The following is a 15,686-nucleotide window of genomic DNA, read 5'->3' as shown; positions in this document are numbered from 1 at the left end:
CTTGATCTTGCTCGTGAATGGTGTTTGTTATTAACTTCTGTGCATGCGTTGTGGTGTAAGAAAGATCAGTTAAAGTTTTAGTTCAAGTTTTATTTATTCACAACTGAACCTCAAGTCATAACTAGGCTGGCTTGCAAATAGCAAAGAGCTAATCGCGGCAAGCTAGACTGTACACAAAATAATAATAATATTTTTTTTTCAGCATTACACACAACAATAACAATGATACCGTAATGTGTGAAGAGGAAAACTAGACAATAACGAAGTGTAACAAGGAAGACTAAGTCCAACTAAACTTCGGTCGGAATTCTAATCTTTCTTTTTATTAATTATGGTATATATCTCGATATAGGAGTTTTCAATTTCTAGTATTTCAGTTAGATCTGAAATATCAGAAACATCTGAAAGATCAGATCATAAACCACTCATCGACATTCAAATACTAGCAGTATTCAGGATGTTTGTCACATGAACCTAGTTTAATGGCCTCAGCTCTCATGAGTCTCCTGTAGCTCAGTGGTAGAGCATCCGAACTAGTAATCGGAAGGTCTTAGGTTCGACTCTTGTTGGGAGAACTTAGATTTTCTTTTTTCCGAGTATGCCTGTGTCAGTGACTGAACAATTTCTCTTTCAAGATCAGAGTAGTTGCCCTAACACTGCAACCAGCAAGAGGCGTTTTAATTGTCTTCTATCGTGTTAGTGCCAGGTTTCGAAAACATCGTCTAAGAGCCTTTTGCTCATATTCAGGGTCTGTTTGGTAAATGAAGCCCGATTCATCTCATTTTTTTGCGTGTGTAAGCGCGACCGCTAAACTTTTAAGCCAGTCTTGCCGAAAATTTGTGACGGTGAAACGACAAAAAAAAAAAATGACAACAACAACAACAACAACAACAACAACAGAAACAACGGGGGTTCAAGAAACCGGGGAATAGCCTTTGGCCAGATGGTACCAAAATTTTTCTTTTTTTAATTCTTTAGTTATCCCGCCCATACACCGAGGTGCCGCTTTGGGATATCCCTTTATCCATTGGTTTTGTTCTACTGACTGCTCTCACGAGAGGTTGTGGTTCACACTGGCCAGCTCGTGCATTTAGGCCTGCATATGATTGCAAAGCTATCTAATCTGTTCACTGGCTCGTCCCCAGTCGTCTCTCATGGTCGAGAGGAGAAGCGCGTTGCCGTCGTTGCCGTCCTAATCTCCTCTTGACCGTGCGACTGGGGACGAGTCAGATCTATACAAGGAGCAGTTGTGGGAAAGGCCATACTTCCTTTGCTAAAAATTTAAGTCGACACCTATCCGCAATTACTAGCATCAAACAGAGACTCAACAAATCACTAAGTTTTAGTATTTAGCTTAACTCGCCAAAAAATGAATTGTTATCCTAACTATATATTGCAGCAATTAGTGCACGATAGAGAGGTGTCTTTGTGCAGGCCTCTATTTTTACCTTTTCGCCCCGGCTGTTTAATATAAACTGCAGCTTTGCACAATTCTTACTTGATTTGTTCAAACAAATTTAGCGAAAGTAGGAGATATCTGCCAGCAAATCGGTTGAAATAATAAATATGAGTAAACATGCGTGCATAGAAGGGACATCTGCAATGGAGAGTTTTGTCTTTATTTGGCATTAATTCGACAGATGAAAAGTAATTAAAACTGGCTTCCGTACTTATGAGCGCTTTTGTTAATATTACGGGAAGGCCAAAGCAAACACATAAATGAATTAAAATCGCTTATCTGTCCTATGTTATATCAAAAACCGAATTCAAACCACTACATACAAACGATACTCTCATATATCATTTCAAAACTTGTGACATGAATCTTGGAAACGACTCCACCGACTTTGACGAACAATCCTTTTGCAGTGGACATTGGGAAGACACTTTCCGTGTCTTTTACAAAGTTGTCGTATTTTTATACATCGTTTTAACAATGACAGCTGTTTCTGGTAACAGCCTAATCCTAGTCGCCCTTGTCAAAGATTCATCTCTTCACCCGCCATCAAAGCTACTGCTTCGATCGTTGACGATCACCGACCTATGTGTGGGCGCCTTCTCCCAGCCATTAGCAATAACCTTCCTTCTCTCGGCTGCAAACGGCAACTGGAATCTGTGTCGAGTGGCGGAATACTCGCTAGCTTTTTCAATGGCCGTTTTTAGCGGAGTATCTTTGGCAATAGTGACCGCTATAAGTGTGGACAGACTGCTCGCTCTGCTTTTGAGACTCAGATACAGACAAGTCGTGACTTTAAGGCGAGTTCGCATGGCCGTTGTCATGTTTTGGCTCAAAAGCATTGGCGTCACAATTCTTTACGTTAAGAGCGTAAATTTATTCTTCCTTGTGTGCTCGGTTATGATACTGTTAGAGGTCATAATTTCAAGCTACTCGTACACAAGAATCTTTCTCACAATCAGGCGTCAACAAACGCAAGTACGAGATGTTCTGCAAAATGGAAATACCGCACCAAATATGGCGCGGTACAAGAAGACAGTTTCCAATGCATTATGGGTTCACCTGACGTTGGCGATATGTTATATTCCTTTCGCTGCAGTTACCGCTGTAATTGCTGTTCGCGGATCAAGCACCTTTCTTAATATGGCCGAATTCTTAACAATTTCTTTGGTTTACCTTAATTCCTCCCTCAACCCGGTTCTTTACTGCTGGAAGATCAAAGAAGTCAGGCAAACGGTGAAAGAAACGTTGCGACAGTTTTGTGCTTGTTTCTGGGGGACATAACTCGGAAATACTTACCACTCACGGGCTATCGTGGGTTAATGGTTTTGAATAATAAATCAACTTGGAAATACAATGTTCAAAATTTTGTTATGATTTAACAAAAGTAGTGTTAATGTAGACTAAAGTAGAGTTGACTTAATCCCAAACCTGCCACTAACCACAGCGACAAACTACCCACCTTTGCAAAAATCAGGTCAAACATGGCTAAAATAGTTTCATTTAAACGTTGTCCCACCTTCCGGAACAAATCAGTAGGGAAACATGTCAGGCGAGCTCTCTTCACTGACCTCAGGAGGAAGTTGTCCACCTGGGCACAATGCTCAGAGCATTCTATCCTTTACACTAGGCAGTCATCAGTGCATCTCATCAGTGTGCATTTCTAGACATATGAAACGATGATATGTGAACAGAAATGAAATACGAGTGAAACCAGGAGCCATAATCAGATTATGGCTCCCGGTGAAACGTAAAATGAAGATATGAATGAAGCAGGCTAGGGAGGGGGCGTGGCCAAGTGGTTAGGACGGAATATATTTAAATGAAACGTACTGGAATGAAATCAAACTGAGTGAAATGAAATGAAATGAAATGAAATGTACCAAGCATCGAATTTGAGTACTTCATATAAGACAGAACTTTTTGTCACGACTTCGTGTTTGACAGAATTACAGTCAACTCTCGCCTTGCGGACACCTCGCTATTACGGACAGCAGCTAAATCCCCAGCAAAAATAAATTACAAACGTTTGACGGAAATATATCCCAGCTATTAAGGACTCTCGCTATTAAGGACAGTAACTTGTGGGCCAGCGGGTGGCCGCAATAAAAAGAGTTCACTGTATTTGTGTTTTGGTAAGACTTATGAGTAGGGGACACCTTGTGATGTCTATCACACAGTGCATCTCATCAGTGTGCATTTCTATACATATGAAACGATGATATGTCAACTGAAATGAAATACAAGTGAAACGAAAAACGAAGATATGAATGAAGCAGGCTAGGGAGGCGGCGTGGCCAAGTGGTTAGGACGTGGGATTTGTAGCCCGGAGGCCCCGGGTTCAAGTCCAACTCTGACCCGCACTACCTTGAGTTATATCTTGAGTTGTTCCTCGGTAGCCCCGAGTTCAACTCCTCGGCCGCACTTGTAAATGGCCAGCTGCATGGGATTCTTAACGATCTTGTTGTATTTGACATATTTGTTTTTTCCTGTTTCATTATCCCTAAATAGCCTCTTTCGGAAGAGGATAATTAAGTATATTCTTGTTGATTAACTGAATCATTGTATAATGCAATTCAAGGGATTTGGTTGGCTCAGCGGCTATGGTATATGAGCCATTATACCATGTGCGAGAAATAGCGACCATAAATTGCCTTCTGGTTGTTTTTGTAAAGCGAAATCAGCAAGATCTAGCAATATTTCTTGATTGTTGCGGTACGCGAGGCCATTTCCACGCGTGCTCACGTGTTTCGTTCGCTTTACAATCCCCAAGATAAAGAAGACAGTCTAGTATCCATTCAATCTACTCGGTTTTTCCATTTTTTCTTTCGTCACTGAACCTCCCCACAGTTGCTGTTCCAAATGGCATGAAAACTAACGCTAAATACTCCACGAGAGTCAATCCGTACTTGTAAATAATGTATTTCTCCACACGTGTCATTTGAAGGGTTTCTCATTTCATGTGGTCTTGCCTCAGATGCCTCAAAAGATCGTTTTGTTGCTCAAGGTATGTCTCTTCTCACGTTTTGGTATTAAAAACGAAAAAAAACATTGTCCACTTAACTAAATATCTAAAAAAGAAAAAGAAGAAGAAGAAAACCGTGACATTTCGTTTAAAAGCCGTTTCGGTGGGAACGTATTTTGTGTTATCGAAGAAAGGGCTGAAGTGTTAGAGAAGCTGTGACAATTCAGATTTCAAAGTGTAAGAAGAACTTAACACTTATGTTGAGTCATAAACAGAAGCACTCCAAAACAGTTTGCTATCAACTGGAGCACACTCTGCTTCCCTATTTGCTAAAGGGTATCTTAAACATTCTCCAAGTTAAATCATTTCAAATAGCCAAACTTATGTTTTATTATCAAAATCAATTATTACCTCCAATGTTTCTGAATTTGTTTTAAACAAGTAGCCAAGTGCATAACTATGGTACCAGAACAGCCAACTGCTATCGATCGCATTCTTGTCGCACAAATCGTAAGCAATTTACAGTCCTTTACCAAGGTCCCAAAATCTGGAACTCTCTCCTAATATCAATTACTTCTTTGTCTAGTTTTTTCACCTTTAAGGAAAAAATGTTGCAGTTTTTATCTATAAAATCATGAATTGACCAAGCCGCACTTACGCAGCACTATATTCTCTATTTATTAATGACAGCCGAGGTGGCCTTTCTTATAAGCCTGGTGGTTTCTTGAGGTCTCCTCGCCATTATTGTAACTTAAATAATTTCTTTTTATTTAATATAGACTAATAAGGCAAATAAATGGTGATGATAAGACATGTAGGTGGCCTGATAAACGAGATATGTTAGTTAACAAAATGAACGCATCAACTATTGTTTCCGAGTCAACATAAAGTGGCTTTAATCTGGCAATAACAGGTCGCAAGAAAGTATTTTCTTAAACCACATCTTTTTTCGCTTTTAAAGTTCATCAGTGTCACCATCCCCAATCTGTACCATAACTGGGAAGGGGGGGGGGGGGGGGGGGAAGGGAGATATGGGATATGAGATTCTCTGCGTAGATCATAAGCAAAGCAATAATTTAAGGTCAGTCAGTTTACTTAGCGTCTTCATTAAAGGGGAAGTATCATGAGGTTTTTGACCTCTTTTGTTAAAAATGATGAAATAAGACCTTCACTTTGCTACAAAGTAATTCTAGAACAACGAGAGTAGAGAAATCAACCTAATTCTTGACAGAAACAACTCGTACTCTGTTTTAGCGCAGTTTTGAAACAAAAATGCGAAAACTTGAAAAACATTAGCCTAACATTTTTCAAGTTTTAATCCATTCCGACCTACTCTTTCTCTGGCCAGGGGCACTAATCGACAGTTTTATTACACTGGGGTGATAATTTATAACAAAACTAGACAATTATTTTTTGTTTTCTGTTGTCAGACAAACATTTTTGGGTTTTGAAATGACATAAAATTTTCATGATACTTCCCCTTTAACAGAGGTACTCAAGTCACATTGGCTTGTTATTTACAACACTCGACTAAACTTGGGCGGGAAAATCACAGATTTAGGGAGTCTAGGGGTTAGGGCCTTTGAAAGTACGGAATCAGAGAAAAGTCATTAACAGATAATTTTTTCAAGAACGTGCCTGTTGGATTCAGATAGAGTTACAAAAGACATTTACAATACGTGCACAGATAAATATCCCTTGGAAATGACAACGGCGGATTGAGCTTAGCTTTCACATCCGCCATACACTGCTGCCATTACAAGAGAACGACCAATAAAGAAATAATCGTATCATTTTTCTGTGAGAGTGAACGTGGCCGTCCTTGTACCACCCTTTCATAGAAGATCCGACGAAATCCGTTTTTGCCGCACAGGCGCTTACGGACTCTCAGTGGTTACCCTGTGTCCGCAGCATTAACAGGAGGCAAAAGCATTTGTTAATATTTACTCGTTTTACTCTTTCCTATGATGAGTCATTGTCGTTTGTTAACTGGCGGCAGTTTCAACGGGGCTCTCTGTTTCAATATTAGAAGTAAGAGTCTTTTGAACCTGTTCGGATCCTTCAACTTCCATTACTTCTTCGACATTTTCTTCGTCTTGAGACATTCCATTACTGTTAACATCACCGTTAAAAATCTCCATGCAGACCGAGGTGGCTTGTGATTTACTAGCTTCAACATTAAGGTCTGACGGCTCACCGCAATCGAAGGCATGACTGAATATCTGCTGTCCCCAGCCGCTGGTGTACAGAGTATCATCCACTGGACTCCACGACAGACCACGTACAACCTCCGTGTGCTCATCGCTTCTAAGACTAAGAGAACAAAAGGGAATGTGTTAACCGGTTACTCGAAAGAAAAGGAAAGAAAAAATTGAAAGGAAATGAACTGGAATGAAATCAAACTGGGTGAAATGACTTTATGTCAAGAAATGTACCAAGCCCCGAATTTGGGAACTTCATATAAGACAGAACGTTTTGTCACGACTTCATGTTTGACAGAATTGCTGTCAACTCTCGCCTTGCGGACACCTCGCTATTACGGACACCCTGATAATAAGGACAGCAGCTAAAACCTCGGCAAAAATATATTACAGACGTTTGACTGAAATATATCCCCGCTATTGAGGACAGTAACTTGTGGGCCAGAGGGTGTCCGCAATAAAGGGAGCTGACTGTATTTGTGTTTTGGTAAGACTTATGAGTAGGGGACACCTTGATGTCTATTACACAGTGCATCGCATTAGCGTGCATTTCTGGACATACGAAACGATGATATGTGAACTGAAATGGAATACAAGTGAAACGTAAAATGAAAATCTGAATGAAGCATGATGGAATGCAATATGAAATGTAATGCAACCACCGGGAGCCCACACAAACTGCTAAAATCGCCGTCTTCAACCTCAAGAACGACAACACACAACATTTAAGGTAAAAATACGTTTATTTTGATGTTAAATGAGAATATTTGATTTAGTCAAATTCGTCACTAGGTGTGACGGGGGAAAGAAACAGAACTTTCCCGCACGGTAGTCCGGTGCTCTACCAACTGAGCCAACCCGGGTCGGCGGTACGATAATACGAGGATTTTCGACATTCCCATACATTTCCTCTATAAATTCAAAATACAAACGGTCACACAGTTTGTGTGGGCTCCCTGTGATGCAACATGAAACCAAATGGAATTAAAAGGTGGAAATGAAAAGAATTGGACAGTCTTGTCCTGAATAAGATTAGTCCCTCTCTCCTTGAGGGATCAGTTACCTATTTAAGATTTATCGAAAAGGTTGTTTCTCTTTCAGTTTTAAAACTGACTTAAACTGGCATGCAGACTTAGCAGTGTTCAAAGACACGTTTAAACAAGAGGTAAAAAGGCTGAAGTTCAATCAACTTTATAACATGCGCTATTTGGCTTCTCGGAAATTCCACTATAAAATTCAAATACTATAGATGTCAAGCCATTAGAGAAAATCTGAGATTCTGGGATACCTGTTAAAGCAACTGAATATTCTCCTCTGTTTATACTTACACTGTCGTATCATTGAGACAATCTTGAACATGCACCCACATATCATCAGACACTGTTGCAAGCCATTCAGGACTAACAAGAAAATACATTATACACAGTTCTTGTTAATTTGCAGTAATTTACAGGTATATCATTTATAGGAGATGCTCTCAGGGGCATTCTTTTACCTTTTTGACCTTGTAAGTAATTTGACAGAGAGATGTTCAAGCTATGCTCCCCTGTAAAGTTAATTTAACCTGTTTGGTAGCTTCTTTTATTAACCTAGTGACAGGGAAGTGTAAAGACCACTTAAGGGTATAAAATTAGCGATTGCAAACTGTTTTGGGGTTACAAATTTAGTGGTGGACTTTGTTTGGGTGCAAAGATTGGTTGGCCCTTTTGTTTAGAGTTTTATGTGGAGAGGGATAGAGTTCTTCATGCTATTTTCAGGGCTGCTGTTTTAATTTTTCCAGTTCTAGCCTAATAGGACTGTTTTGGACTTAAGAAAGGGCTAACTTTCAAAATGTTCAAAATGTCAACACTGAAATTTCTTTACAGTGGCCAAATTATCTCTTATCAACTCTGCTGATAAAACCAAACATTAATTTCAGGTCTAACAACTTAGGTTTATTTGCAACGGACTCCTCATCAATAATACACACAAGTATCCCCCCCCCCCCACCCACCTCAACCCCCCGGATGTAAGCGCGTGTCCAGATGACAATGTCAAGCTGAAAAAGTGAGATCAGATTGCCTTCCTTAATTTCATCTACATTGTTTTCCTTCTTTTTTTTATCCTTGTTCTCAAGGTTTAAGGTTCGCTGAATTCATTGGAAGTGTCTATTATTATTCATTGCATTTATTCCTAAAAAAAATACTTGGTTGTTATTGTTGCTTTGACCAACCTGCGAGGGGAAAATGCTAATTTGTTTACAGCTCTTTCATGTGGACAGTAAGTGAGGACAGGTTGTCTGGTGTTTTGGATGTTACAGAGGCAAACTGACCCATCTTCATAACCTGAAATTAAAAAAACATCGACAGGTTAGCATGCCCAGCTTTGGAGCAGCCTTTCACTAGTATTTAAGCTTGTATGAAAAAATATATAATTATGGAAAGGCCAGAAAGAACACGTTTTTTGATCACACTCTACTGTACTTTTAACTGCTGTTTGGCTGTCACTTCTTTTTAATGTTATTTGAGAGCTAGGGTACTCCTTAGGTTTTTTATGAGGAGGCGGCCTGGGTGGGGGAGGGGGGTGGTGGCGAATGGCCTGGAGCTCAGAAGCATAATGATTGTGTTCACCATTTCCTTTTTGTCCTTAATGGCAACGCATGAGTAACTAAAATGTACGCTGAAAACTTGTCACCGTTTTTCAGTCTCCTCTCCTTGCACTTGTGTTTATGCTTGCGTTGTTGTGTCGTACGTGTAAACCGGAACGATGCAAGCATAAACACAAGTGCAAGCACAAGGCGCTAATATGCTTGCATTGCACCAGATTACATGTAGGTTTCTTGTGCTTATGCTTATGCTTGCGTCGTACGTGTAAACCAGGCTTTACTGAAGACAAAATGTCCTGATGTTTACACAAGTTCTCTCAACTAGTTCTTAAACAAATACATGGAGAATAGTAAGAAGAATGTGCATGTTGACACAGCGGCTTGAATGGTTAAGGAAATAACAAGGAGGTGTTTCCCTTTCTTAAACCTTAAGGACAGATCCTCCTAATGCACTGAGATATTTCTGTGCTGTTTATGACTATGCGGGAAAAGAGGATCTTATCAAGGGCTATTGAAATCCTTAAAGAAAATTGGGGTAACCGTAACCCTGCATTTTTCAGAGAAAATTCAGCAACAATAATTCTAAAAAGCTTTTTTATACGTAACACTGTATGGCTTTTTTTTCCAAATTGAAGCTGCCTTAATTACCTGAAATTGGACTGTTACCCCCAAATTTCTTTTTTGATTTCAATAGCTCTTGCTATGACCTTCTTTTCCGAAAGTCATAAACAATACAAAAATACCTTTGAATTCGTAAGTATTATCCCAAGATGTGCAGAATGTATGCGCAATGGCAAAAGGATGCACCATCCTTAAAAGAGACCTCTGTGACCAGTAATGACTATTTAATTTTTAATGCTCACCAATGGCTAGTAAGTGATGGTCCAATCGACTCCAGTCTATACAGCGTGGAATACTGGCATACTGTGATGAATCTAGGAGAAAATTTACACCCTTTGATGAGACTTAACATATTTGTATATCAGTGCCTCCCCAGAGCCTCTATTTTCATTGGTCCATTGTCTACAGTAGTTACTGCTACTGTTTTCACAGTCTATGCAGAATTCTCTGTGTGTATTTTGCCAGTTCATTCTACACTAAAACTGTTTGAAATAAAATTGAAAACATCTGAGTATAGAAGGAATGCTGTTCATAGAATTCAAAAATTCAATGTTTGTTACTAATGTGTTAATTGCCATACGCTATTCATAGACAGGAGAAACCTTACCTAAAAAATAAGTGTCATATTATAATAATTATTGGACCCTATGCTAACTATGACCTCTCTGCTTCTATTTTTTTCACAACTTCAAATATGCACATCACAAACAAAACATTTAAGTCCCCTTAGATATTTCAGGAATATATATATTTTTTAATATCTTAGGGAGAAAGTGGACCACAGTGGCGTAGTTACTAAAACAAGGAATGACCTAAAATGATCTAAAATGATCTAAAATAAATCCGAAATATTCTAAAATGATCTAAATGAAGTGAAACCAAGATAAAATTACAGATTACAGAACTGAGTGCTTACCAAAAAGGCTGATACAAGGAAGCTGCTGTGAACGGCCGGAAAGACCGAAGAAGACTCGAAAAGTGCCGATGGTTGCACGTAAGCTGATTCAATGACAAAATTGCGTAAACAAACTGCACTAGAGCGAATCTCTTTTTTTGGTCGGTCTAAAAGACCCCAAAATATCGACACTGACCAATTTTTTTCGCGTTCTTTTTCCGGTCGCACATTAAAAGCCACACGACAAGGCTAAATTCTTGTGTAAACACTGATAAAACGCTTTTGTAAACAGTGTAATTAAAGGCATATAACACGCAGTTAACAAGTCAAAGGTAGCGCATGAATAAAAGATAACTCTGTGTCAGTTCCATAAAAAATAGCTGCATCAATCAAAACCGCGTTGCTGGGCGAATCATAGACCTTCGCTTTGTACCAATCAAAACCACGTTGCTGAGCGAAACTTGGAACTTCGCACCAATCAAAACCATGTTGCTGAGCGAAACTTGGAACTTCGCACCAATCAAAACCATGTTGCTGAGCGAAACTTGGAACTTCGCACCAATCAAAACCACGCTGCTGGGGAAAAACTAGACACTTTGCATCAATCAAAGCCGCGGTTGCGATACAGTAATTATCGGGAATTTCCCTGAAGAAGTCTCCAATACAGACGAAACGCGTCGGAAATAAACAAAAAGTATACAAATACAAGAAGTCTTCCGCTGTGCAGCTCACTAATCTTTGCTATAAAATTAAAAAAAATAAAATCATTTTAGTTCATTTTAGATCATTTTAGGTCATTTTAGATTAATTTTAGATCATTTTAGGTCATTTTAGGTCATTTTAGATCATTCCTTGTTTTAGTAACTACGCCACAGGGGGAAAAAATGATGTGTACAATTAGGTTTGCATACACTTACCTGATAATTTTGAGGCAAGTTTGGGAGCTCTGGCATCCCACAAAACAACCCGACCATCCTGAAATTACACAAGGAAAGAGAAAACAATGTTCAAAATTTGTCCAAATGTCAAAAACACTTTTCCCAACTGGCCACAACGAGATGTTGCATTGTGAAAATGGCAGAATTTGAGTCTAGAGAATTATTTGTGGCCTTAATTAGAAAACAAACCTCAGTTGCCACGCCTGCAGACTATGTTGTAGGCTTCTTTGGGCTGAGGGACGTTTAGTCAATTTGCCCCAGTCTTCAGTAAATTTAAATTCATATGAACTCTGTGATATTAGGAGCTTATATATTGCAGCATATTGGATCATTGTATAATTATGAGGCATATGAGCCATTGTACCATGCCCAAGAAATAGCAGCTACAAAATCGTCTTCTGGGTGTTCTTGCAAGTAAAATCAGCAAAATCTGGCAATTATTCCACTAATGCTTGTTGGATATGAGGTGATTATAGCCAACTTGATGCCACATACCTCGTTGGCTATCTATTATCTGATATCCAACATGTGCTTGTGAAATAATCAGTAATTATTCTAACCAGAGCAAGAAGAGAGAAAAATTTCCCTAGGCCGCCCTTCTTAACTGACATAAAGTGTAAGGAAAAATAACAGAAAAAAAGAAGCCAAAGGCATTTGAAACAAACCTGTGACACTGAGACAAACAGATCCTGTTCAGTTCTGCTATAAGCAGCACTCCATACTATGTCACTATGACCTGAAATAATGTGAAATAACATTGCATTAATTATAATTATTATTGTTGTATACAGTACCACTAAAAAGTAAGTAGATGGTCCCTTGTGTCTCAATCCTCAAAACTGGATTCGAAAAAAAATTCAAGGACCGAGTCTTGAGTCGAGTTTCCAGACTTTCGAGGCGAGTCTTTTAAGTTTTTAGATGAGAAACTAAAATGACCTTGTCACTTGACTGATCTCTCGAGAAATAAATTGGTAAAAAGGACTGCACTCGATTTTGTTATACATGCTGTTCAGGTCAAGGTATGTCAGAAGTTGGGATGCAAGCACACCAGTTTTATCTCATGTATAACTAACTAGCTAACTAACTAACTGAAAAACTAATATTATTTTGACACAATAGAGACCTTGACCCACTAAGCTCTAAGACATGTAAATGTACTGAAGTAGCATGTTTGTGTACAGGTGTCTCCTAATCCCTTCCTTTATCTGGAAACAAGAGTTCCTTTACCAATGAAGGAAAAAATATGACGCCTGAGACAAATGTAATGTGGTGGTGCAGGAAGACAGGAAAATGGAAATGGAAATTTTGTACAAATGGAACTGTAATTTCCAAAAGTGGAGTACCTCCAAAGGTCAGTTTAAATGTTTAACAGAGGCTGTGAGAGTTTTACCGGTAATGGCGAGTTGGAAAAATAAAAGCAATTAAAAATCAGTATTAATTTCGTTCATAATTCTTGTTTTTTCTTTCTTTCTCTGCTGGTATGAAACCTAATAGAAAGAGGGAGAACTGTGACCTGGTCTAATGTTTCTTGCTTTATGTAAGGCAGCATGGAGTTTCACTAAAACTGACTTTTTATTATTTTAATTATTATTTTAGCAATATTTTTGTCATAACATGATTTAGATAAAATTGAGGTTGGAGTACTGTCTAAGGGTGAGCACACCAGATGTTCTTAAAATCAAGGGCTTAAGACATTTCATTACACACTGTCTCTCTCCACTCAGGTACATAAATGGCACTTGAACTATTACTTACAGAGGTAATCATGTGTTAGAAAATCTTCAGTCCAGGGGAGGGGAGAGGAATAATCAAGTTAGTTACAAATACTGCATATTCAAGTTAGTTACTTTTACTTCATGTGACCCTAAAACTCATACACATTATACCTTTGTAAGAGTTAATACATTTCTCTTGTTCAATGTCCCATACTTTGATGCTGAAAGGAAACAAAAGCTGCTGTTAAGCTATCATACACAGCATTACAGTGACTGTAGATTGATTGTAGATTATGTGTTCTTTCAGGATTGTAAAATTACTCATTTACATTAAAATCAGTTAAATAAGTAGAGGATATTACACAGTAGCACGAAGATATAAATATTATTTTCAAGTGGTAAAATATTGTTTTTAACACAAGAAAATAAAATTCACATCTTCAAGCCACTGTGTAATTTTCTTTTTATTATATAGACAAAAAAATGTATCACTCACTGTTTGCACAAACAACCATGAAAAAGCAAGAAATGACATAATCAATGTCATCACTAGTGAGGATGTGGAATTTTACGAGTGGTTTATTTTCCAGTTCAACATCTGTGTCTATATCATGGCAGCGGCCTAACAGGAACTCGGTAGCCTGGGGCACCCAAGAAAAAATGCTCTGAGACCCTTTTGCAGCAGCACCTAATATTTTACATGTTGGGCTCCTGACTTCTTTGCTTTTGGCCTTGTGGGCTCCTTGAAATTTTTCTTAGGCAACAGCCATGAATATAATAAATATATTCATTTAAACATATGTTACATAAATACATTTTTGTAGTTAAAAAAAATTTTTCAATGGAAATCAAATTTTCAAAACAACACCAATAACTTCAGACTAGGAAAAAAACTACTAAAACGCATGCAAAGCTTAATGCAAAACATGACAGACTTTTTGACAGCGAAAAAAATTTAAAAATTAAAAAGAAAAAATTATAAAAATATACCGATACAAATTCAACCTCATGACCTCTTGAGTTGCATGAAATGCAGCTTATCTTTCGATCTGTCGTTATACCTATGGTAGGAATTCACGCACGTCCTAAATAATCTCGGCTTTTCTTTCTCTCTGCAAATTTAGGGTTTCCCTCGGTTAATTTAAGACTTATTAAGCTTATATTACAACTGGAGAGCAGATCAAAAGATGTGATCGGGCATTAAGTTCTAAGCTTCTTTAATAAAACAATAATTTTCACTTGTAAGCCTACCTTCTATCCCAGCTGCCACTGACAATTTTACTTTTTATGCAATCCACGCTCACAGAAGAAACTGTGTTATCGTGATCTGTCAAAGCTGCCATGTTTTCTAAACTCTGAAAGCTGCCGCTAAGACACCAGATATCCACACTCCCAGAGTCAGATCCAAGCACTAGTCTTCTAGAATCGATCCATTTGATATCAGTAGTCCCTGATTCAGTAGAGCAGCCAGCACTGCAGTATTGTACATCAGGAGCCTTAGCGCGATCTTTGAACAACCACAATGAACCATTCCATGTTCGGCCGGTCAAGGCGGAAGATGCCACCGCTAATGTACCGTCTACAACAAAAAGAAACGGATTAATCGTAAAAAAACAGCACTGTTTGGTGAATATAATGCCAAGGAAAGCATCGAATAGAAACCTTCTTCGATGTCGATGGCATCAACATGCGGATGAAGCTCCGCAGGTAGAACCTCCATTTTGAAATTTTTTTTTGCACGTGCCTTTCTATTTGGGTGAGAGGGTCATGTAATACCACATGAAAACATTGGGTAACCTGTGGCCGTGATGGAAGTCTTCCGATTCCGTGCACAAATCCCCCCCCCTCCCCTCGCCCAAAAAAGGGAAAAATAAAAATAATAATAATAATAATAATAAAAAAAATAATTAACAAACATAGCACAGAAACAATATTCGCAGTGTGGTAATTTTCCACTTTGGAAAAGATTTGCAGTATGGAGTGAGAGTAGGAGCACGTTCACTTTAATATGGGATCGTTTTTTTGTTATTATGATTATTATTCTTTTCTTTTGGGGGGGTGGGTGGGGTGGGTGGATAGGAATATCACATGCACAGTTTTAGTAACGTAGTTAGTTACTCATTACTGTAAAACGTGACAGTAACAGTTAAATAGCAAAAGGACTGTGAGGCCAACAACTTCAGCATGATTCGTCCGTGCTAAACTGACCTTTTCTGATGAGATAAAGAAAAATCCAGAGGGAGGCTGTAGCATTTTCTGTCGCAAAATACACAATCAATGCATACTATACCGCAGAATATCTGTTGTATAT

At 38.5% G+C, this 15,686-nt stretch overlaps 2 protein-coding genes across 2 annotated transcripts; one reads left to right on the top strand and one right to left on the bottom strand.

The window, feature by feature from the left end:
• Positions 1-815: 815 nt before the first annotated feature.
• LOC146470051 (adenosine receptor A3-like) lies at positions 816-3,073 on the top strand. Its single transcript, XM_085122012.1, has one exon. The coding sequence runs from the start codon at positions 1,820-1,822 to the stop codon at positions 2,738-2,740; it is 921 nt and encodes a 306-aa protein (XP_084978138.1). The 5' UTR covers positions 816-1,819; the 3' UTR covers positions 2,741-3,073.
• A 2,954-nt stretch (positions 3,074-6,027) lies between these two features.
• On the bottom strand, positions 6,028-15,119 carry LOC146470050 (methylosome protein WDR77-like). Its single transcript, XM_085122155.1, has 9 exons — positions 15,038-15,119; positions 14,627-14,954; positions 13,547-13,596; positions 12,326-12,396; positions 11,640-11,697; positions 10,070-10,141; positions 8,835-8,946; positions 7,951-8,022; positions 6,028-6,734 (listed from the first exon to the last, which is right to left on the bottom strand). The coding sequence occupies exons 1-9, from the start codon at positions 15,093-15,095 to the stop codon at positions 6,407-6,409; spliced, it is 1,149 nt and encodes a 382-aa protein (XP_084978281.1). The 5' UTR covers positions 15,096-15,119; the 3' UTR covers positions 6,028-6,406.
• Positions 15,120-15,686: the final 567 nt, after the last annotated feature.

This window comes from Pavona decussata, unplaced genomic scaffold (genome assembly GCF_977016875.1).
Source record: "Pavona decussata unplaced genomic scaffold, jaPavDecu1.1 SCAFFOLD_114, whole genome shotgun sequence".
In the NCBI taxonomy this organism is placed as follows: Eukaryota; Metazoa; Cnidaria; class Anthozoa; order Scleractinia; family Agariciidae; genus Pavona; species Pavona decussata.
The sequence above is the reverse complement of the archived record's forward strand: the minus strand, read 5'-3'. Positions and strand labels throughout refer to the sequence as shown.

Excerpts from the sequence above, each read along its gene's own strand:
- LOC146470050 (XM_085122155.1), bottom strand. The coding sequence starts at position 15,095 with ATGGAGGTTCTACCTGCGGAGCTTCATCCGCATGTTGATGCCATCGAC. Across the intron at positions 10,142-11,639 it reads ACTTGCCTCAAAATTATCAG|ATTCATCACAGTATGCCAGT; the intron begins GTAAGTGTATGC and ends ATTTTCTCCTAG. Across the intron at positions 8,947-10,069 it reads CCATCACTTACTAGCCATTG|GTTATGAAGATGGGTCAGTT; the intron begins GTGAGCATTAAA and ends TTTTAATTTCAG.
- LOC146470051 (XM_085122012.1), top strand. The coding sequence starts at position 1,820 with ATGAATCTTGGAAACGACTCCACCGACTTTGACGAACAATCCTTTTGC.